The following is a 24,230-nucleotide window of genomic DNA, read 5'->3' as shown; positions in this document are numbered from 1 at the left end:
CAAATATGGGTCATCCCACACATAAAACTGTGCATTCTTCTTGAGTTTATCACGTTGGTGTTTGGTTAGGGTGCTTGGAACTTGTTTAGACACCAAATAATTCACCAAATCTGTATAACATGGCTCACTTACTTTAATGGACAGCAATTGCTCATCAAGGAATGTCTCTTGGATGGGTAAAGACTCCTTATTGCACACCAAATGACTCAAGTGGTCAGCCACCATGTTTTCACTCCCTTTCTTGTCTCTAATTTCAATATCAAACTCTTGGAGGAGGAGCATCCAACGAATTAGCCTTGGTTTGGCCTCCTTCTTGGTGAATAAGTACTTCAAAGCTGCATGGTCAGAATAAACAACAAATTTAGTGCCAAGTAAATACGAACGAAACTTATCTAAATCAAACATAACAACAAGAAGTTCTTTTTCAGTGGTAGAGTAGTTCAATTGAGCATCATTCAAGGTCCGGGATGCATAATAGATGACATGTGGTTATTTGTTCTTCCTTTGGCCTAAAATAGCCTTTATTACATAATCTGATGCATCACACATTAGCTCAAAAGGTATGCTCCAATCTGGTGGAACTATGATTGGTGCCGAGGTAAGCAAGCCTTTGAGGTGGTTGAATACCTTCTCACACTCCTCATTGAACTCGAAGGACACTTCCTTTTGAAGGAGACAGCAAAGGGGTTGTGCAATCTTTGAAAACATAGAATCCTACATGTCCAAGAAAAGAACAAACCTCTCTCAACGAAGTAGGAGATGGTAAGTAGCGTACAAGATGTAATTTTGATTTATCAACCTCAACTCTTTTTTCAGAGATTATGTGACCGAAAACTATGCCTTGTTTTACCATGAAATGGCATTTTTCCCAATTTAAAACAAGGTTAGTTTCAATGCATCATTTCAAGATTAAAGTGAGATTATGCAAACAGTCATCAAACGAGTCACCAAAAACACTAAAATCATCCACAAATACTTCAATAATCTTCTCAACATAATTAGAAAATATACTTACCATGCATCTTTGAAATGTGGCTAGTGCATTGCACCAACCAAATGGCATGCGACGATAAGCAAAAGTACCAAATGGACAAGTAAAAGTGGTCTTTTCTTGATCATCTGGAGCTATAACAATTTGATTATATCCTGAATAGCCATCAAGGAAACAATAAAAAGAATGACCCACTAACCTTTCAAGCATTTGATCAATGAATGGCAAAAGGAAGTGATCATTCCTTGTGGTGCCATTTAGCTTCCTATAATCGTTGCAAACTCTCCAACCTGTTTGGATACGTGTGGGCACAAGCTCATTCTCTTCATTCTTCACCACTGTGACTCCGGACTTCTTTGCAACAACTTGGATCGACGAAACCCAACAACTATCAGAGATGGGATAAATCACACCACAATCAAGGAGTTTGATAATCTCTTTCTTCACAACGTCCATCATTGGAGGGTTGAGTCGGTGTTGAGCTTCTCGAGATAGTTTAGCCCCCTTCTCCAAGAGTATACGATGCATGCATGTAGTAGGGTTTATTTCCTGGATATCGGCCAAGGTCCAACCAATGGCTGTTTTGTACTCCTTTAGCACCCTCACCAACTTGTCTTCTTCTTATACCGTGAGTGAGGAAGCCACAATGACCGGCAAGGTCTCTTGTTCACCCAAGAAAACATACTTCAAGTGGTTTGGTAATGGTTTAAGCTCAAGGGAAGGTGGTTGTATCACTGAAGGAAGCAACTTATTAGTTGAAAAGGGAATTGAAATTAGGGTTGGGGACTTACCATTTTGCCGTGGCAATGACTCTAGGGCAGCCACCACTTCAATTACATCATCACAAAGGGGCACGGCATGGAATTCCAGATTGGTGCCAAGGGTTTGAATTGGTGCTGCCACTTGGTTTTTTAGTCCTATTCCACTTGTAATGACCGTTTCAAGTGCATCCTCATGTAATTGTTCAAGATGTTCCTGTGCCAATGAATCAATGATATTAATAAAAAAGCATGAATGATCATCATTAGGATATCTCATAATTTCAGAAATATTAAAATCAATAACTTCCCCATCAAATTTCATCGTTAAAGTTCCTTTGAACACAGCGATCTTGGTGCGGGCTGTTTTCATGAATGGTCCCCCAAGAAGGATCAGAAAGGATGTGGAATGGGCCGTATCTTCCATCTCAAGCATATAAAAATCAGTCGGGAAGATCAAGTTATTAACTTGCACCAAAACATCTTCCAAAACTTCTTTGGATATGCATTAGAACGATCGGCTAATTAAATAATCACACCATCATTTTTCAGCTCTCCTAGGTTCATAGATGCATAAATAGAGTATGGCATGACATTAATTGAGGCTCCTAAGTCTAACATAGCATGTTCAAACTTAGTTCGGCCAATAACATAAGGGATTGTGAAACTACCTGGATCTTTGCATTTTGGAGGTAATTTCCTTTGTAAAACAGCTTAAACATTTTAACTTACCTTTACCACTTCTTTATTCGAAACTCTCTTCCTTGTTGTGCAAAGCTCCTTCAAGAATTTGGCATACTTTGAAACTTGTTTGATTGCATCAAGGAGTGGAATGTTGACTTGTACCTTCCTAAATGTCTCAAGAATGTCTTTGTCATTCTCCTCTTTCTTTGCTTGCATAAATCTACTAGGGAAAGGTACATTGGGTGGAATAGGGTTAGAATTAATGGAATTTGAACCCAACTTACCTATATTGGATGAATTGGATGAATTGGATGAATTGGATGAATTGGATGAATTGGGGTCTCTAAGTGGCTGCGGCAAGGGTGTTTCTACCCTTGCCGTGGCTTTGCCTTGTCCCTTTTCCTCAAATTGTAGCTTCCCATCCTCTTTTTGACTTGATTTGGATGGTTTTGGGTCAGTGCCAACTTCTTTACCACTTCTCAATGTGATGGCTTTGGCAGATTCGAATCCTCCTTTCGGGTTGACAATGGTTGAACTAGGGAGTTTGCCTTGGTCTCGAAACTGTCCCACGAACTCCGCTATTTTCCCAATTTACTTTTCGAAGTGGTCCACCCTTTTGTCTTAATATTGCATTGCTTTGTTTTGATTTTCTTTCCCTTGAGATAAATTGGTAAGTAACTTAATAAGCGTATCATTATCTAAAAACGTACCTGAATTTGTTTGGGCAAGTTGTGTTTGAGGTTGATTTGGTGCGAATGGCTTTGTATAGAGCCCGGGGGTTGCTACCTAAATCCTCCTTGTTGTTGGGGTTGTTGAGGCTCTCTCCACTTGAAATTTGGGTGATCTCGCCAGCCTGGATTGTATGTGTTGGAATATGGATCATTCTGTGGTTGATTTTGGCTTGGAAATCCAATAGCATTTGCATTTTCCCATCCCCCATTCTCAATCAATTGAGGGCACTTTTCAGAGGAGTGTCATTGGATAAAACACATGCCACATTTGGCCCTTGCATCCTCATCCCTTTGGCCATCTGAGACACAATAGAAGTAAGATTAGTTAATTGAGATGGAATGTTGGATGTGGAACTTACCACATTTACTTGCTGTTGTGGGGTTCCTTTTACCCAATTCCTTCGTATTGGTGTGCATTCAAAGCGCGGCAATTCGTGTCTTTGCTGCCATAGGGGTTTTGTCAACCAATGCACCTCCCGCTGAAGCATCTAGCATTTGCCTTTCAATTGGAAGAAGACCTTCATAGAAATATTGAAGTAGAAGCTCTTTCTTCATTTGGTGTTGAGGGCATGATGCGACAAGGGCCTTGAAATGCTCATAATACGCTAGAAAAGACTCTCATCTACTTTGTTGGATTCCACTAATCTGCTTCCTCAAAAGAATGACTCTTGAAGTGGGGAAGAATTCTTCTAAAAACGCTTTCTTCATGCTCTCCCAAGAAGTGGCGGTTCCAGGTGCCAATTAGTATAACCAATATTTAGCCTTTTCCAAAAGAGAGAATGGAAAGGCCTTCATCTTCAAAATATTGCTATCAACATTGATTGGGGGTCATGCTTGAACACACCATTTCGAACGCTTTTAAGTGCTTGTTTGGATCCTCCATGGACAACCCATGGTACTTTGGAATGTGGTGCAGCAAGCTAGACTTCAATTCGAACTCATCGGTTTTATCTTGAGCTGCCCTAGGATATTGAATGCATAGGGGTGCGGCATTGTCCATTCCCGAGGCTAAAAGCTCCTTGATTGTTCGATTGTCTGCTGCCATGACTTGTGCTTATTCTTCCTCTCTTGCCATGGCCTTTTCTTCCTCCTCAAAATCAGATTCTGAGCTAGAACTTGGTGGGTTAAGTTCTGGCTCCTTCCTCTTCCTTCTCAAAGTTCGTTCCAAATCGTCGTCAAAGTCTAAGATATTTGCACGAACAGGTTGAGAGCTACGAGTCATAAACTAGTACCTAAAAACAAGAAAAGAAAACAAGGTCAGCAACTAAAACAAAACACATGAAAAATAAACAAAAAGAAACAACAGGGGTTAGCAACTTTGCTAATCCGTGGCAACAGCACCAAAAATTTGATGTGATAAATAATAGCACTCAAATTAAACCCTCTTATTGACAATTGCAGTAAAGATGTAAGTAGGGATCGTTCAAGGCTAGGGGGATCATTCTAGGCTGGGGATTAGGAGGGATTCCTAATCTAATGAAAACTGACTCAAAGATACAAAACTAAGCTTAAAAATACTTAAATAAACTCAAAGACTCTTAACTAAACTTATATGACTCAAAACAACTAAAAAGACTCAAAACAGCACAAAACAATCAAATAGACTCAAACTAGACTCTAGGACTTACTTTGGATGAAAATTGAATTAGTTTTGACTCAAAATACTTAAAAACACACAATAGGACATATTCTAACTAATTTGACACAACAAAGTAAAGGGGATTGGGTTTTTGACGAATTTAAAGTAAAAACAAGTAACTTAAAGACTTAAACAAAGTTGATACGAAATTGGGTAAATGGATGGATGATTAGCTAGCTAGAAGGTCCTTTTCCACACATGACACACTTGAACACAAATTGATTTCCAGTTGTTTTTTCAATAAACCATGAACCTCAACACCCCAGATTAACCGTGACATCACTAATTAACCCTCAGATTTTCCTTAAGTCATTGAATTGGATGGACAACGCATCGGCAACCTAATTATTCTTCCCAAGTTCCCTACATGAACTGCATAATAGAGACACAAGCAATGATCGTTAAGTTTTGTGAAAATCATAAGCATTGACAAAGCATTCGTAACTATGACATCATGATACTCGTGCCAAGAATTTAACTTAACATGATTGTGACAAATAACCTTTACTACTTGTGAATATAAGTTTGTAACAATTATGTGAAACTCCCTTATATTCTAGCATCAAATTCAAGCATGCAAACTAAGTAGGCCTCCTTAATCAACATACAAGAATAAGTTATTAATCACACGGTTAAGTAAATTGCATTCACAATTTATGAAATCACAATTGGAATTAATCAATTCATATCACAAATATAATCATGGTTTCAAAGTCTCCCCTAGCTAAAACAAGTTTAGCCTCTCATGTTCATAGGAAAACAAAGAAAACTTAAATTAAACATTGAAAACAAAAGATAGATTACACCTAAAAACGTTCCAACAATCCAACTTGAATGCAAAAACGACCAAGGCTGCTTCTCCTCTCCTTCTTCCTTGCTAGGCTGCGACACAAAGGTTTAAGGGTGTGAAAAGTGGGTTGTAGTTTGTTAAGGTGAAGGATAGATGAATGGCAAGGAGATATGGTGGAAGAAGAGGTGCGAAATGGTGTATGGAAGGTGATGAAGGCTACGGAATGGTAGAAGGATGAATGATGGCTGGTTGTGTATGTGAATGAATAGATTATGTCTATGGGTGCGGCACTAGGTATATATTTTAGAGAAAGGATCTAAACTTTAATTCAATGTTTTAGGAAAGAATTGGACCCCAAATCCACAAGGAAAAGGAGAATTAAAGTCAGAATCCTAAGGGAAAAAAGGATAGGAACTTGCGCCAAGGAAAATAGGAAAGAGAATGTTGTTTCCCTTGCATGGCAAGGAAGGATAAAGGCTAAGTTGGGTGCGGCATCCCCCTTTGGCTGGAATTAAGGTTTCTAGAACTTGTATTTAAGTGTCCTAAATTAATTAGGGACCCTCTTTGGCAACTGGAACTTATGTAGGAAAGATTCAAGGAAACAAAGTTAAATAAGGATGTTTAACTCATGTTTCCTTCTTTGGAGCTGATTTCTTTACTTCCAAATCTTGAATTAATTTCTTCCATCTCTTTAGCAGATTCCTAGCCTCCTTTGGTCTTCAATTTCGTCCATCCACCTTACTCCAAGCATATGCTATCCATTCCAAGCCCAAAACTGCTCCAAAATGCACCAAAATGCACTTTCTTACTACTTTAGCCATTTGGACCTACAAACACACGAAAATAGCTCAAAATACTAAAATAACTATAAACTAACAACAAATATGTAAGAAAACAAGCTAACTAAGTCGTCTAAATATGCTCCTATTAGCACCGGTTTCTTTCCTATGTGGGAAACCGTGGACCAAACTAGCATGGAAGTCCTTAGATCTTTCATGAACTGGTACATTTTTAAGCTGGACATTTGTATGACGAGCAATGTGATCAACTTTATATGACCAAATCAAGAAAGGGGGATTTGCTGCACTCACCAGACAATGCTGCACTATGATCTCCATTTGCAGCGATGCTTGCAATTTTCACGCCTTCAAATCCGTAAGTTTGCTCAGGAAAGACTAGTTAATTTGATCTTACCTTTGGAGATACCCAGTTGATCACGCTTTCCAGAACCAAATCCATAAACTTCATCTCCTAAAACATGTGCAGCATACTGATTGTAGAAAACATCATACACTACGACAAATGGGTTATATCGATTAAAGGGAATAACTTCTTGTAGTACAAAAATCCAAAGCTTTAAGCATGTAACGAAACATATACATCCGCATAAATCAGCCTCATTACATTTAAAAAATTGCGTTTGCCAGAAACATACAAGATCAACCTTACAATCTACCTTTCAGCAAAACAAGCCAATGGCGCATTCCGCATGCTATTAGCTCCACATGCTTATCAACAAACAAGGAGACTTTGACAGGACGGCACCGTGATTGGAAATCACCATGCCCGAGTTGACCAAACGAGCCATCTACACATGTGAAAAGATCCCCTGCATCTGAAAACAAGCATACGGAAATATACGACGAGCGTTACTAACCCTCCTCCAATTGTAAACAATGGGCTTAATTATGCACACTGACCAATAATTAGTAAAATAACCATTAAAATGCATCCAATTGATTAACATTTCAGCTAACCAAATGCAGAAAGAACCAACTTTTTCCATCATACAAAGCCAAGCTCACAACCGAACCCATTAAATTGCACAGATCGGAACCAAATCTAATCTTCACAAACCAGAATCGTATAAACCTTAAAAATCAGACTTTGTTCTTTTTCACAAGCACAAATTAAACCAGAGAAAACAAGAAAACGAACTTATTTTCTCATAATCATTCTATTTTCCCAGAAAATTGAAATTTTCCATGGAAAAATCAAGAAAACGAACCTAGAGATGCAGCGGCTACGGGGGAAGATCAAGATCGAACCTGGCGATGCAGCGGCTACAGGAGAAGATCAAGATCAAACTTGGAGATGCTACTACGGGAGAAGATGAAGAGGAAGGCTACGGGAAAAGGCAGCAACAGGCAGAGAAAATGGAACGAAGAAGATATAATTTTAGGATTTGTTTTTTGGATGGTGTAAATATTGAAAAAGATAAGGGATATTTTTGTCTTAAAATGTTACAATTTTATGTTTCACGGATGTGGAACGAGTCGTTCCAGGGAAGGCGAAACCAAAATTCACCCAAAGTTCGTCCCGTAAGACAGCACGTTCCACCCGTTTTAGGCGCACCAAACGTGAGAGGAAACGTCTCGTCCCACTCCGTCCGTACCAAACGGTACCATAGAGAACCCGCGGCGACCAATCAATTCCTTACCAAAACCCTAGAAATACAAAATTTCACAATTTTGATTTCTTCCCCTTCTTGCTAAACATAGGGGGTTTCGACGAACCCTAGCTCGGAGAAGATTGACGAGCAATTCTGAATCCAGCGATGGACTTCGACGAGTACGATTATCTGGAGAAGACTGTGCAGGAGAACGACGACCGCGACTCCAAGCAGAAAACTAGCAAGAAAGGGACCGAGAAGAGCTACAGGAAGAGAGAGGTTGGCGACCACGTTTCGGTGGGCGGTGAAGAGGACGAAAGGAAGAGCAGTAAGAGGTCAAAGGCGGAGCACGAGAACGGGCGAGAGAAGGATCGGCACCATCGAAGTGGGAGGGAGAGAGACCGGGACAGTGAAAGGGATAAGGACCACGATCGTGATCGCGAGAGGGAGAGAGACAGAGAGAGGAGTAGCAGAGAGAAGGACAGGGTCAAGGAGAAGGACAAGGACAAGGAGAGAGAAAAAGAGCGGAGGGAGAGGGAAAGAGAGAAGGAAAGGGAAAGAGAGAGGAGAGATAGGAGAGAGAGGGAGGACAGAGAGAGAAGAGAGAAAGAGGAGAATGAGAGGTCTCGGAGGAGTGTGAGTCGCTCCGACCGCGAAGAGAAAGAGAGGCCTCGCAGGAGTAGTGACCGAGAAGAGAGAGAGCGATCTCGCAGAAGTAGGAGCCGCTCTGAACGCGATAGGGAGAGGGAAATTAGAGAAAGAGATCGAGAGCTTGAGTTGAGGGAGAGCAGGTAATAAAACAATGCGTTTATTCTTCAATTTACTTAATTTTTGTTCGTTTGGTTTTGCTAGTTTCATACATTTATTAGCTTCTGGTCTTTCTACTAGTTTGCTCTTCGTCGTCGTTGCTGGTGCTTGCATCTGTATTTTATGTGGTAATGTAAATTGTTTTGTGGGAACTACATATCATGCTTTGTTCCTATAATGTCTGATTATTATTATTTTTTAATTTTCATCATATGTTTTTGTGCTCGGTTTTTGTAATATCTCTTATAGATCCGCATTGTACCCTTTTCTTCTTTCACTGTTGATTATTACTTGATGTGAACTCAACTGTTCTGTTTTGGTGAAAATGTTGAATTTTGTAATTTGGAGAGTATAAAATCTCAATAATACACCAGATACTGTGTATCTCAGTTATTTGTCAAGATTTTTGCTAATACATCGGAAATTACAGTTGGCAATACGATGATGTATAGGATAATTTTTTCTTTCATCGTTATTTTATGTCGAACAATGTCACTGAAAGTTGATACCAAATGTCTCAAAATGTTTTTGTTATATGGATTTGCCTGGCTTATGAGAGGTAGTCCTTAAACATTTCAATTTGAAAGTGGTTAATTCTAATACAGTTTAAAATTGTTTAACCGTGTCGAATGACATTTAAATGGCAGGAGGTTTAAGGACAAAAAGGAAGCGGTGGAGCCGGAAGCTGATCCAGAAAGGGATCAGAGAACTGTTTTTGCTTACCAGGTATCTGGCTTGCTGTTTTTTGCTCTTCAGAAATTTTATTTATATTTGCAATGAATTCTTAGCCAAATTCCTTCTGTAAGGTTTCTTAGAACTTATAGTGATGAAAAAACCCGCACACTGGATCTTGTTCTTTGATGTAACCAACGGCAATAGACTAAACTAGCAAATATAGAAAACTTAGAAACACACAAGAATTATACTGGTTCGGCAGAACTTATGCCTACGTCCAGTTGTGATTTCCCTAGGTAGAGAAATCACCGCTTCTTTGATTAATAATAGAGATTACAGAACTTATGCAAACCCTAGAACTAATCTCAAACCTCTCTGCTGTTTGGCTGTTTTCTCTCTGCTGAAAATCAGCCTTGCCGCACCCTATTTATAGATATAGGGTTGGCTTACATGTCCTTTACAGATTATAATTCCTATTCTAAGTGGAATAGGAAATTAGACTTCCTTTCCAATTCCAAATAGACTTCTAGGATTTCTAATCTAAATTGAATAAGGAAACTAAGATTCTTTCCTAGCCCTTTTAGGAGAAGAATTGGTGCACCCTTTCCCTAAAACAATCCTAAACAGAAAAGGACACAAATTGACGAGCCAAAAAACAACAATCTCCACCTTGGTGAGTCAAACCAAGTCCTGATCGTTTGCACCCCAGAGTATCTTTGAACCTTCTTGAAGTAACTCTGGAAAACTTCAAGAGTCTTCACCTTGGCAACCTCCTTCTTGCCTCATTGCACCTCAGGTGAGGAGGTGCTCCACTTTAATCAATCAACGAGATTGATCAAGTTCAAACAATGCTTGAACTTCTTGGCCGGCACTATCTTTGTAAGGAAATCTGCGGCATTGTCATCCGTATGAACCTTTTCAATCCAAATTTCCTTAGACTCCACCCAATCTCTGATTCTGTGATACCTTGCTTCAATGTGCTTTGATCTTCCAGAAAAAACCTGATTCTTTGCCAAGTGAATGGCACTTTGACTATCACACTTAAGCTTCACACAATCTTGAGTGATTCCCATTTGACTTACCAAGCCACTAAGCCAAATTGCTTCCTTTCCAGCTTCGGCCAATGCAATATACTCTGCCTCTGTGGTCGATAAAGCTGTAATTGGTTGCAGTAGTGCCCTCCAACTAATTGGTCCTCCTGCGCATGTAAACACATAACCAGAAGTTGACCTTCTCTTGTCCAAGTCCCCTGCATAATCGGCATCCACATATCCTAACACCCCTGCATTTTCCTTTTGCTTCTCAAACATAATCCTTTGTCGCCAAGAACCCTTCAAATAACGCAAAATCCACTTGACTACATCCCAATGTTGCTTTCCTGGATTTGCCATGTATCTGGAAACGACACTGATTGCTTGAGCTATGTCAGGACGTGTGCATACCATTGCATACATGAGGCAGCCCACGGCATTAGCATAAGGCACCTTCTTCATTTCTTGTTGCTCTTCCTCGGACGTAGGACACTGTTGTCCACTTAACCTGAAGTGAGCTGCCAAAGGAGTCGAAACTACCTTTGCTTCTTGCATGTTGAACTTCTCAAGAACCTTCTGAATATACTTGGCTTGTGATATCCAAATCCTTCCAGCGGTCATATCTCTCTGAATTTCCATGCCAAGGATCTTCTGTGCGGCACCTAGATCCTTCATGTCGAACTCCTCGCTCAACATCCTTTTCAAGTCTTGAATTCTAGACTTGTCTTGACAGGCAATTAACATGTCATCCACATATAGCAATAGCAATATGATCATCCCATCTTGGAACACATGATAGTACACACAACAGTCATACAAACACCTTCTAAAATTAATTTTCAGCATGAATGAATCAAACCTCTTGTACCACTGTCTTGGAGACTGTTTCAGGCCATACAGGGACTTCCTTAGCTGACATACTAGGTTTTCTTTCCCATATTCAACAAACCCTTCTGGTTGAGCCATGAATATCGTCTCCTCTAAATCCCCATGAAGAAATGCTGTCTTCACATCCATCTGCTCAATCTCCATGTCATGCTGAGCTGCCATTGCTAAAAGCAATCGGATAGAAGTATGCGTGACTACAGGTGAAAAGATCTCATCATAATCCACCCCTTCCTTTTGTGAGTACCCCTTAGCCACGAGCCTTGCTTTGAATCTCACGGCATCTTGTTCATGTAGTCCTTCCTTTTTCCTAAATACCCACTTGCATCCAACTAGCTTTCTGTCTTTGGGTTTAGGAACCAACTCCCAAACAGAGTTCTTGTAAAGAGACTCCATTTCCTCTGTCATAGCACTTATCCAACTATCTCGCTCATCACTTGCTATAGCTTCTCGATAAGTAGTCGGATCTCCTTGACTAATGTTAAGAGCATAATTAACTTCGTTTTGGTCAAACCCAAACCTGTCAAGTTTCTTCTTGTTCCGCTTAGGTTTGTCCAGTGCTATGCATCTTTGGAATGCAGGTGGATTGTTGGGTGGAGTTTGACTCCTTTGGGATATCTGGCGGATTGGAGTACCTTCAATCTGTCCTGTTTCTTGCTCCACCTGATTCCTAACTGGTGAATGATGCTGATGCTCTTCTTCTTCCTCAAAACCATCAGATTCGGCCTCTTCCTCAATTTGCTCCACCTGAGCTTCTTCTTCATCTGAACTGATTAACGGAATCTTTGTTGCTTCAATTTCAGCATCATCCTTCTTCTCCCTACTGCTCTCGACTTTATTCAGAGGCATGGTTGTCTCATCAAAGACAACATCTCGACTGACAACCTTTTTCTTGTTGTTGAAATCCCAAAGCTTGAAACCCTTCACTCCTTTCTCAAAACCTAGGAATATGCAAAGTATAGACTTCGGTTTTAGCTTGGACCTTTCATCACTTGGAATATGTGCATAAGCACTACAGCCGAACACCCTGAGCTTGGAATAATCCACCGGCTTCTCAGACCATACCTCTTCTGCACTCTTAAAACCGAGAACTGTAGATGGTGATCTGTTAATCAAATAACTTGCATGATTAACAGCCTCTGCCCAAAAACTATCAGGCAATCCTGCATGAAATCGCATGCTCCTTTCTCTCTCCATGACAGTTCGATTCATCCTCTCAGCAGCTCCATTTTGTTGGGGATTCTTCTTTACTGTGAAGTGCCTTATGATGCCTTCCTGCTTGCAGTAATCGGTGAACTCATTACTTGTATATTCACCTCCATTGTCACTTCTCAGATACTTGATCTTTCTTCCAGTTTGATTCTCGGTTTCTGTTTTCCATTCCTTGAACTTTGCAAAAACCTCGGATTTCTGCTTCATGAAATAAATCCAAACCTTCCTAGAAAAATCATCCATGAAAGTAACAAAATACCTGGCTCCACCATTTGATTTAGTTGGAGCAGGACCCCAAACATCTGAGTGAATATAGCTGAGTTGCTCCTTACTTCGGCTATCTGCACTGCTACTTGCGAATGATACCTTTCTTTGCTTCCCAAGAACACAGTATTCACAAAAGTCCAGTTTGCAAGCTGACACGCCTTCCAACAGGCCTTGCTTGTGTAATTCTTGCAATCCCTTCTGGCTTATGTGCCCGAGCCTATGATGCCATAGTTCAGTCTTGTCTTCTATACTTTGATTTACAGAAACAGCTGCTCCCCCGACTATAGTGGTCCCAATTAACTTATACAACTTATTGGGTTGTAGGTCACCCCGCATTACCACTAGCGATCCTTTGGTTACCCTGAGTCTTCCTTTTTTAGACTTGTACCCATAACCGGCCTCATCTAAAGTACCCAAGGAAATCAAATTCTTTCTTAGTCTAGGGACATACCTGACGTTCCCTAAAGCTCGTATCATCCCATCGAACATTCTGATTCGAACAGTGCCGATTCCTCTTACAGGACATGAAGAATCATCCCCCATTAAGACTTCCCCGCTGCTGACTTCTTTGTAAGTATCGAACCATTCTTTTACTGCACACATATGAAACGTGCATCCAGTATCCAAAATCCAATTGAAAGCCTTGGAGCCCGATGTTACCGAAAGAAGTTCCCCGTCACTCTCATGTTCGGTGACTGCACTAGCGGAACCTGAGCTTCCTTCCATCTTGGCTTTCTTTTCTTTCCAAATCTTGCAGTTCCTCTTCCAATGATCGGCTGAACCACATTCGAAGCAACCTTCCTTCTTTTCCTTTTTCTTCTTGGATTTTGACCTACCTCTGTTGCCAGTTTTCTCTTCCCTTGTCTTTTCCCGCCCCCTCTCCTTGCCTTTGGCATAAAGGCCTTAAGAGCTTTCAGTTAGATCATCTAGTTTAGCATATGACTGAAGAGCTTGAATTACGTCTTCAAGCTTCAAGGACTCTTTTCCAAACATTAGAGTTGTTCGAAAGTGCTTGAAAGACGAAGGTAGAGACCTTAGCAGGATGATAGCCATATCATCATCTTTGTAAGTTTCTTCGACTTTTTGAAGATTAGCTATGCAATTCTGGAACCTGCATACGTGATCTTCAATATCACCTCCTTCTTCTAGTCGAAGCCCGAATAGTTCATCCTTTAGAAAAAGTTTATTGGACACGGTTTTGCCCATATAAACATTCTCCAATTTTTCCCATGCTTCCTGGGCAGACATCTTTTCGGTGATGTGTGACCGAACTGATCTTGTGAGATGGATCTCGATGGAACTCTTGGCCTTCTTGAGAACCTTATTCCATGCTGCTTCTGTCATGCTTTCCGGCTTCTTACCATCAAGTGCATCATCCAAATCCTGCTGTATCAGTACGTTCTTCATCATCCTTTGCCAGTCCGTGAAGTCATCCTTGCCGTCAAACGGTTTTAACGCAGGTCCTTGATCCGCATTCATCTTCCCTTTTAACATCGTAGAACACCTTGATCCTAGCTCTTGATACCAATTGATGAAAAAACCCGCACACTGGATCTTGTTCTTTGATGTAACCAACGGCAATAGACTAAACTAGCAAATATAGAAAACTTAGAAACACACAAGAATTATACTGGTTCGGCAGAACTTATGCCTACGTCCAGTTGTGATTTCCCTAGGTAGAGAAATCACCGCTTCTTTGATTAATAATAGAGATTACAGAACTTATGCAAACCCTAGAACTAATCTCAAACCTCTCTGCTGTTTGGCTGTTTTCTCTCTGCTGAAAATCAGCCTTGCCGCACCCTATTTATAGATATAGGGTTGGCTTACATGTCCTTTACAGATTATAATTCCTATTCTAAGTGGAATAGGAAATTAGACTTCCTTTCCAATTCCAAATAGACTTCTAGGATTTCTAATCTAAATTGAATAAGGAAACTAAGATTCTTTCCTAGCCCTTTTAGGAGAAGAATTGGTGCACCCTTTCCCTAAAACAATCCTAAACAGAAAAGGACACAAATTGACGAGCCAAAAAACAACATATAGCTTTGATAATATGATTAAGATTGGAAAATTATGTTTAGTACATGCTGTTAATGGTTCATCCACAGGGAAATAGTCAGAAAATGAGCTGGTAAAAAATACACAACAATATGAGACAAATGAGGGGTGGTTTTAACTGTTTCGAAATTTAAAATCAAGTTAATTTTTGTTCAGTTTTAAAATTTAACTCGCACATGTCGTAAGATTGTTGATATGGGAAACCTAATTTCCTAAGTTGTGGAACCTTATGAATTTCATTTTGCAATATATCTGACTATTTTTTGGTTGGTTAATAATCTGATGATGACAGATGCCACTGAAGGCAACTGAACGAGATGTTTATGAATTCTTCTCAAAAGCGGGCAAGGTTGGCTTAACTTCATTCTTTCTTTCTTTTACATTTTAGATGTTTTTTCTTCTAATTCTCTTTATAAAGGTTATTTTATATAATAATAGCAGCACGTACATGCTATACATGTGTGAATTAATGTTTACATAAAAGAAAAGTTTTTTGTTTTTTTTTGGTTAGAAAAAAAATTAGAAAAGTCAGTATCCGTAAGTCAGTTTGAAATAAAATTACTAGAATGCCCTTCATTTTAAAAGTAAGTATTAAGACTCATAAGAATAAGGGAAAACTTCATAACAAGGTTTTGTACCTTTAATTCTCATTTTGTGACACCTTGCATTATGATTCTGGTTACTCCTACATAAGAATAAGGGAAAACTTCATATAACAAAGTTTTGTACCTTTAATTCTCATTTTGTGACACCTTGCATTATAATTCTGGTTACTCCTACATATGTGAGAATAATTTCAATCTTGTTGCATAAGATGCTCTTCAAATGCATGTTATTGAGATTCATTTGCTTCCTGTTGCAGTACATGCTCCTCTGCCTTCAGTTACGAGTAATATAATGACTTTATATTCTCTCAACATTCTGTATATGAGGGGTGAGTGAAAATGTACAAATGAGCTATGTGGGCATCTTATGAACACCCCAAACTAGGTGTTTTATCATGCTGTGTCAATATCAAAAACCTCTGTACAAGCCAATTTTCTTTCAAGTTCATAAATTTCTAAATGATCTGACACTTGTCTAATTGTTTTTCTTTCACTTTCAGGTGAGGGATGTACGCCTGATCATGGACAGGAATTCTAGACGGTCAAAGGGAGTTGGGTATGTGCATTTAAATGAAACTGTATCATAGACACGTGTGTTCTTTGTAAGATACATGATAGTATATCATCCCTTTAGAATCAAGTTTAACTGTATTCTTTAATAGACTAGCAATGCGATAATGATGAGGGATGGTGGGAATACCTTGCACTCATGTTTAATCAATTCATGCTGCGTACTCAAGGTAGATGACATAAACCTATTTTACATCCTTTCCTGCTTTCTTCGTCTTCATGTTTCGTGTTATAAGGGCCATTCTGAATCCCGGTGCACCTTTCCGAAAAATTTCATCTAATGGTCCTCCCATTTGGTGATATTATTTATGATAATAGATTATTTTTTTATGCAAAAATTTCTCAGGGTAGGGTCGGTGGAGAATTTTATCTCCATTTCCCTTTGTTCCAGTGTTTCATAAGCTCTAAGTCTATTGACATCTCTATGATCTTCGAGTCCTAGTTAATGCAATATATATGTATAATGTATGTATGTATGTATATGTAAGTTTACTGTTAAGTTTTTGTGATTGGGATTTTCATTATCAAACTTGTAGCTCCGAGTGAACTAGAAGAAGACTTGCTTCAAATTTCCCCCCATTCTGCCTTTTTCTATAGTATTCATTAATCGATCAATTTCTAATGAAATATTTGTTATTTTCTTTATTTTATTGTGATGAGCTAACATTTTCTTTTATATGAGTCATCAGATTCATCAAAAGAAATTCAGCTTGAGCTTTCTGCCCTACAGTTTTTGTTTCCCTACGTCTCTTTGATATATGCTTTGTAAATTTTGACTAGAATACTTATGGTCTTGTATATTCCATCAAACTTACTATAAAGGCCCGGTGATACTGCAGGTATATTGAGTTCTATGATGCAATGTCTGTGCCAATGGCTATAGCTCTTTCCGGCCAACTACTTATGGGGCAACCTGTAATGGTGAAACCTTCTGAGGCTGAAAAGAATCTTGTTCAGTCCAACACGAGTGGGGCTGCAGGTGTTGTAGGGCCATTTGGTGCGGTTGATAGGAAACTGTATGTAGGGAACTTGCATTTTAACATGACTGAGACTCACCTTAGAGAGGTATTTATGCTCAGTTCGTCTAGGTTTAATGTTCTAAATATGTGTATGTGTGTATGAAGTTTTTCCAGAGTAAATATTTATATGTAACGGATAAGGAAATGAAATGAAAAGGAGGGAGGTGTAACTTCCTAGTATATTTGTATACTTATAGTCTTATATATATTTGACTATTTTAATCTAAATTTTTTTTTCCCAAGTTTACCCTCCTATATAATTATGTGGCCCCTTAGCAATTTAATAACCAGGGCCTTTTTTTATGGGATTATGAAAGTTTCACCTTTTCACTTCTCCCTTCTATGTATATATATACATATATAGATTAAATGTGCACGCACGCAACACACTGATGTTTTAAAAAACTAGCCTCGAGGCTAGCCTGGGTGTGTTCTTGGGCACGGCTATACATGTAAGCTGCCGTATATTATCTATATGTAAGCTACTGGATGGCTACATATGTGTTAATGTGAAATGTATACTTTCACGACAGCAAACACATGAAAAGAAAGAAAGCAAGGGAGTGCTAGACTATGATGAACTGTCATTCCTTAGGATTTATTATAGACACCATGAGTAGAATCATAGATAAGATTACTGATTCTCTGAAGTATCACATTTTATGCTGTTCTCAGGGTCAGGGAGACCATGCTATAAACTAGGACTAGACAGCAGTTGAAAATAGTATTCCCAAATTTCATTTCTGTTATATATTTTGAGTTCGTTTCTCACAACCATATATTTCTATGTTGAATGCTCAGATTTTTGAACCGTTTGGACCAGTGGAGCTTGTGCAACTTCCCCTTGATCTTGAGACAGGACAGTGCAAGGGTTTTGGCTTTGTTCAAGTCAGTGTCTACTTCTCATTTTAAGTTTAGAAGATTGTTACATTTTGTTGGTGCTTATTTATTTGTTCATTATGTTTATAGTTTGCTCATCTAGAACATGCAAAGGCTGCTCAAAGTTTGAATGGAAAGTTGGAGATTGCTGGTCGAACTATCAAGGTAGGCTTGTATTTTTGTAATAGTTTTGATGGCAAGTTGAATGTTAAAATTTCTAGTTTACTATGGTGGCTGCTTGTCAGCGGCTATGGAACTTTTGTAGTTATTTTTGTGAGGAGTCGTGGTGAACACTTATTGGACACTTTGTGTGTAGGTTTCATCTGTTACAGATCATGTTGGATCTCAAGATGCTGGAGCAAAATCTGCAGACTTTGATGATGATGATGGGGGTGGTTTGGTGAGTTTCAACATTTTCATTATGTTGATGACTATTAGTACGTTCACGAATACTCAAAGCACTAAATATTAATGTAAAGGAAAAAAATTAAATGTTAAATGAATGTGAATATTAATAAAATATCAATGTTTAGACTAAATGGTGGAAGTTTTGAATGAAATATTTTGATAAAGAGTATTTATAAAAGGGACTACTATTGGCACTCCAAAAATCTAATTGTGCACTCCTCATAAGAGTATTTGTATCCAATCTTAAAAAACACTGAGAAAAAAGGTTATTTTTTTATATCTAATACTATGCGTGCGTGTGTGTGTGTGTGTATGTTAAGGTTTAGGTCAGCCCCTGGACGTCTTTATTACTCGACTGTGTATAGATATCTAACACTATGCATTAGTATTATATATTTGCATGTATACATGCATAGTTTTAGATATCAGTAATATTATTATGGGAGACTTTGGATGTGGTCCCTAGCTATGAAAATTCTTTGACTAAAACCTTGTTGGCTTTCAATTTTTGATCCAAGTCCCTGAAATTAATGTGATAATTTATTTTTATATACGTTACTATACTTTTTTAAATTAAAAATTGAAATTTATAGTTGTTTATATTAATGAGATTTTAAATAAAAAACCATAATTTGTGGGATTAAAAATATTAAAATATAAATATATTATTGTGTGTGTGTGTGTGTGTAAACATGGGTACATTCTTCAAAATCACCAAAAAAAAAAAAAAAAAAAAATATTAGGCTTAATAATATTAGTAAATTTCTTCGATTAAACTTAACATGGATACATTCTCAAATCAACAAAAAAAAAAAAAAAGAAAAAAAAGTACCCATACAAGTTTAAAAAATGGATTAGAAAAAAATTGAATAGATTTTATATAAAAAAAAATGGTACATTTTACCTTAACAAATTGGTATATTTAAGAATGAGTACATTTTAAGATTAAAAATTTGAAAAAAAATTACATGAATGGTACTTATAATTAACATGGGTACATTTAGCAAAATTAAAAATGGGTACAAATAAATAAAAAAATATGGGTACAAATACAAATAAAACTTTATAAAATATGGGCACAAAAGGAAATTAATATATGGGTACAAATTAAAACTGAAAAGAAAATTGGAACAAATTAAAAAAGGGTTGCAAATTAAAAATGGGTACAAACTAAAAATAAAAATATACGATAAAAAATTTAGCCATAAATATAAATATACTAATTGTAACATTTTTAACATTAAATGAATATATTTAGAAATAAAAAATATTTTATTATTGAAATAATTAATGATGTTATTAATACCAAGGACCTTGATCAAAAAATGAAAATGAATAAGGTTTTAATCAAAGGAGTAGCAAAAGGAAGGATGAGAACCTAATTTCTCCTATTATATATTAGGGTTTAGGTCAGCCCCTGTATGTTTTTATTACTCGACTGCATAGATATCTAATACTATGCATGTAGTATTATATATTTGCATGTACTTGCATAGTATTAGATAGCAGTAATATTCATTACTATGCATAGTATTTGTTATCAATAATAATACGCAAAGCATTAGATATCAATAATACTATGTATAGTATATTAGCATGTATACATCCGGTGGAAAGAGAAGGCTTTTTTCATCCTCCTGGATATTGTATTGGAGAAATACAACAAAACAGGTGGAATTGGCGTAGGATAGAGAAACCTTAATGGATAGTGGCATTCACACACCCATTTTTACCTCCCCATACCCTTGTTAATTTTTGCCATTGATCTTCTTCAATTTATTCGATCCGATGGCTGAAAAATGAGAGGGGTGTGTGAGAAGTGAAAATGGGTTTGTGGATAACACTACCCAACCTTAATGTATGACCTGTTATTGATATGTATGATATTACTGAATAATCTAATTTCTACAAAAGAGACTTCCTCTCCAATGTTAAGTGCTTTTCTTTGCAGTCTTTAAATGCCCAATCTAGAGCACTGCTAATGCAGAAGCTGGATCGCACTGGTATTGCCACAAGGTGTGCAACCATTTTTCCTCACTGCTTTCTGGTAGTTATGTTGTTTTCCTATGTCTGATTGTCTCTCTTTTGGTAGTATTGTGGGCTCTCTTGGAGTTCCTGCGCTGAATGGGGCAGCTCCTAATCAACTAGCTGTTGTGTTGCCAATCAATGGTCAAGCTGCAGTCTCTGCTCCTATTCTTCCAGCAGCAGTTGCAGTCAATGAACCTGTTGGAAACCCCAGCGAATGTCTACTACTGAAAAATATGTTCGATCCAGCCACTGAGGTGTCTGTTCTTTGCAAAAATTGTTTTCACTTGCCTCCCCAAGTACTTTTTAGTCCTAAAATTCAGTATTATGTTTGCAGAGGGAGCCAGATTTTGATATAGACATTAAAGAGGATGTTGAAGAAGAATGTTCGAAATATGGCCAGGTGAAGCATATTTATGTGGACAAGTAAGTGCTTAAATATGAATACTAGGTATGCAATTATAATATGAATGTCTTGTTTGTGTAATATTATTGCAAGAATGTTCGAAATATGGCCAGGTGAAGCATATTTATGTCGACAAGTAAGTGCTTAAATATGAATACTAGGTATGCAATTATAATATGAATGTCTTGTTTGTGTAATATTATTGCAAGATGTCGTTGATATTTATGAAATACTGGGTGGGCACTTTCTGTGTTTTGGGGTGGGGTGGGGGGGGTGGATGGGTGGGTGGTGGGGGGGGGGGGGGGGCCAGTCTCACCTTATAGGGTGGAGGAAATTGGAAAATAGAACTCCCAAGGGAGATTCAACTAACGGTTGGGTGTTCAGTTTCTTGGGTTGTGCTTGATTATAGAGGCATCGAAACCGAAAGGAGCCCATTGCAAAACCATATGAAATAGAGAAAAAAAATTAGTAGATTCCTCTATATGAAAATAAATAGTTTTTAGTAGATGCCTCTATTCTCATTTCTCAAAACCCTTATAACATTGAGAACTAATATAATTTTTGTTACGTTGAATATTGTTCTAGAAAATAAATAGGGGTGTGCTATCCACACATCCTTTTTTACTTCTCACACACCCTCTTAATTTTTGCCTGTTGGATTGAATGAATTGAAAAAGATCAACAACAACAAAATCTTTTCTCACTAAGTGAGTCAGCTGTATGAATCCTAGAAAGCTCGGTTCTGTGCCATGTCAGAGCAGATCTAAGTACTTTTAAGTCCTTTCTTAGAGTGCCTTCCAAAATTTTCCTAGGTCTTCCTCTATCCCTTTGGCCTTAAACTTCTATACAGTAATTGCATCTTTTAATCGGAGCATCAGTAGGCTTCGTTTCACATGTCCAAACCGCTGTAACCGATTCTCTCTCATCTTTCCTTCAATTTCAGCTACTCCTACTCTACCTTGGATAACCTCATCCCTAATCTTATCCTTTCTCGTGTGTCCACACATCAACGAAGCATTCTCATCTCTGCTACACCCATTTTATGTACGTGTTGATGCTTCACCACCCAACACTCCGTGCCATAAAGCATTGTTGGCCTTATTGCCGTCCTATACCCTTGAGCTTCAGTGGCATACGACGGTCACACAACCCATTGGATGCACTCTTCCACTTCTTCCATCTAGCTTGTATTCTATGGTTGAGGTCTCCATCCAACTCTCTGTTCTTTTGCAAGATATATCTTAGGTAGCAAAATTGGTCGCTCTTTGGTACTTCCTGATCTCCAATCCTCACCCCTAACTCATTTGAGCCTCCGTTTGCACTGAACTTGCACTCCAGATACTCTATCTTTGACCAACTTAGGCGAAGACCTTTAGATTCCAACACTTCTCTCCAAAGGTTAAGCTTCACATTTACTCTTTCCTAGTTTCATTTATCAACACTATATCGTCTGCAAAAGGCCATACACCAAGGAATATCATCTTGAATATGTCCCGTTAACTCATTCATTACCAATGCAAAAAGGTAAGGACTTAAAGATGAGCCTTGATGTAGCCCTACAATTATGGGGAAGCCTTGAGTTTGTCCTTCATGTGTTCTTACGACAGTCTTTGCTCCATCATACATATCCTTTATAGCTTGGATATATGCTACTCGTACTCCTTTCTTCTCCAAAATCCTTCAAAGAATGTCTCTTGGGGACCCTATCATACGCTTTTTCCAAATCTATAAAGACTCTGCAAAAGGGGTGTGTGGATATCACACCCCAATAAATAATGTCACGTTGAATGATGAAATATTTTTGTCGAATCCTGGTTAAGAACCAAAGGTTTTTTCTTTTCTAAAATCCTCTGTATTTTCAATTTTATTTTGTTTGATAATGTGAAAAGATACTTTACAAAAGCAGTTCTTTCCCACTTGTTTCTGCATACATGTATTGCGTTTGATATTTGAGGGAGCAGGTGAATTTCAAAACTGAATTGGTCTTTTTTCTCCTAATTTGATTTGCTTGATACAGAAACAGTGCTGGTTTTGTGTATTTGCGGTTTGAAACTGTGGAAGCAGCAGCCGGAGCTCAACATGCAATGCATTTGAGATGGTTTGCACGAAGGCTGATTTCAGCCCTGTTCATGGTAACGTGTCTTTAACTTTCTGTTGTCAAATATGGTTTTGGTGATTCCTGTGTGGATCTGAAAAAATAGATGCAAGGGCTCGTTTGGTGCATAGGATTTGGATTGAAATGGATAACTCTCAAACGTTGAGGCATGTTATGGGGAGAAATGAAGAAATTATGACCCACTAGGAAGAGGGTTGAAGATGGATTACATATGAAGATAACTTTTCCATTCCAATCCTCTTTAAAATGGTAGGATTAGAAGTGATTGAGTTTTCTTCATGTCTAATCCTCTTCTAAACTTTTCCATTCCAATCCTCTTTAAAATGGTAGGATTAGAAGTGATTGAGTTTTCTTCATGTCTAATCCTCTTCTAATCCCCTATAAATGAATAATCTACCTTCAATTTGCCTTGAAATTGGAGAATTATCTATTCCAATCGAATTATCTATTCCAATCCAATTCTACTCACCGAACGAAGGCCTTAGTTTTCTTGTTATGAACTTACGAGTGTGCACATATAATTTATGATGTCAAGTATTATTGTTGGACATTTTTGTTATAGCACGTCGAAACTTTCTGACAATAAGTTTGAGTCGACTTTGTTTCTTCGTCAAAACTGAGCATGTAGTAGTGTAGATGTTGTCTAGGACTCCATCATGGTTGTGTTAACTGTTGGGTTGATTTCTCGTTGCCGCACCCTTTTCTTTTGGTTTCATTTTCATAAATAATCTTGTTGCTCATCGCCTTTTGGTGTCTTGTGCAGCAACCTCAAGTTTACGAGGCCAAGTTTGGAGCTTAAACCGCTGCTCAGATGCGGGAGTGGAAAAGAAGTCTGCGGACATGCATCGAGTGTTTTTAGTTGAAGGATAGTTACTTGTTTTTGTTTAGGATACCGAACTTTCTAGTTTTGATCATACACATGTAATGATTATATGGTATGCATGACGTGGAAAATGTGCCCTCTTTTTTTTTTATACTAAACTAGCAAAGGTCACACTCTATGTGTGAGAAATATAATTTTATTTTTATTCTTCTCAAATATTGTTTTTAAATATTTTTTTGGTAGGAGTTATGCAGGCATCAGGAGAAAAAAAAGTATTGGCAGTAATGGAGAGAGAACGGGAAAGAGAGTGAGTTTAGAGGGTAGTGATAGGGTGATATCGCTTGGAAAAAAAACAGTAAACAGTTGTTTGTTTGAAATTACTTTAATATCTTCATTTTTTTTTTCTCACATTTTTCTTATTAAAAGGTATAAATGTAATTTCATTGATTCTAATTG

At 38.0% G+C, this 24,230-nt stretch overlaps 1 protein-coding gene across 3 annotated transcripts; it reads left to right on the top strand.

Moving 5' to 3' along the window:
• The first annotated feature begins 7,990 nt into the window (after positions 1-7,990).
• Positions 7,991-23,973, top strand: LOC125471072 (RNA-binding protein 39-like). 3 transcript variants are annotated; one of them, XR_007253352.1, is made up of 13 exons: positions 7,991-8,776; positions 9,440-9,518; positions 15,216-15,272; positions 16,029-16,084; positions 16,938-17,163; positions 17,919-18,005; positions 18,087-18,161; positions 18,313-18,396; positions 20,356-20,420; positions 20,497-20,686; positions 20,767-20,832; positions 22,853-22,967; positions 23,715-23,973. XR_007253352.1 is itself a non-coding variant. In XM_048570945.1 (13 exons), exons 1-13 carry the CDS (start codon positions 8,151-8,153, stop codon positions 23,748-23,750), a joined length of 1,785 nt encoding a protein of 594 aa, XP_048426902.1. In that variant the 5' UTR covers positions 7,992-8,150; the 3' UTR covers positions 23,751-23,973. The 3 variants fall into 3 exon arrangements, 2 of the variants coding, with proteins under 2 accessions (XP_048426903.1, XP_048426902.1); XM_048570945.1 differs by having other exon boundaries at positions 7,992-8,776; positions 20,767-20,855; XM_048570946.1 differs by lacking the exons at positions 22,853-22,967; positions 23,715-23,973 and adding an exon at positions 20,997-21,096 and having other exon boundaries at positions 20,767-20,880.
• The last annotated feature ends 257 nt before the right edge of the window (positions 23,974-24,230 follow it).

Source organism: the organism of the source record quoted next, unplaced genomic scaffold, assembly GCF_019419815.1.
Source record: "Pyrus x bretschneideri cultivar Hongxiangsu unplaced genomic scaffold, Pyrus_bretschneideri_v1 Contig56, whole genome shotgun sequence".
In the NCBI taxonomy this organism is placed as follows: domain Eukaryota; kingdom Viridiplantae; phylum Streptophyta; class Magnoliopsida; order Rosales; family Rosaceae; genus Pyrus; species Pyrus x bretschneideri.
This window is presented reverse-complemented; position numbering and strand designations above follow the sequence as displayed.

Bases quoted from the DNA above. Each gene is read 5' to 3' on its own strand.
- LOC125471072 (XM_048570945.1), top strand. From the start codon at position 8,151: ATGGACTTCGACGAGTACGATTATCTGGAGAAGACTGTGCAGGAGAAC. The intron at 16,085-16,937 runs GTATGTGCATTT...GTGATACTGCAG, and splicing joins AGACGGTCAAAGGGAGTTGG to GTATATTGAGTTCTATGATG. The intron at 17,164-17,918 runs GTATTTATGCTC...TTGAATGCTCAG, and splicing joins CTGAGACTCACCTTAGAGAG to ATTTTTGAACCGTTTGGACC.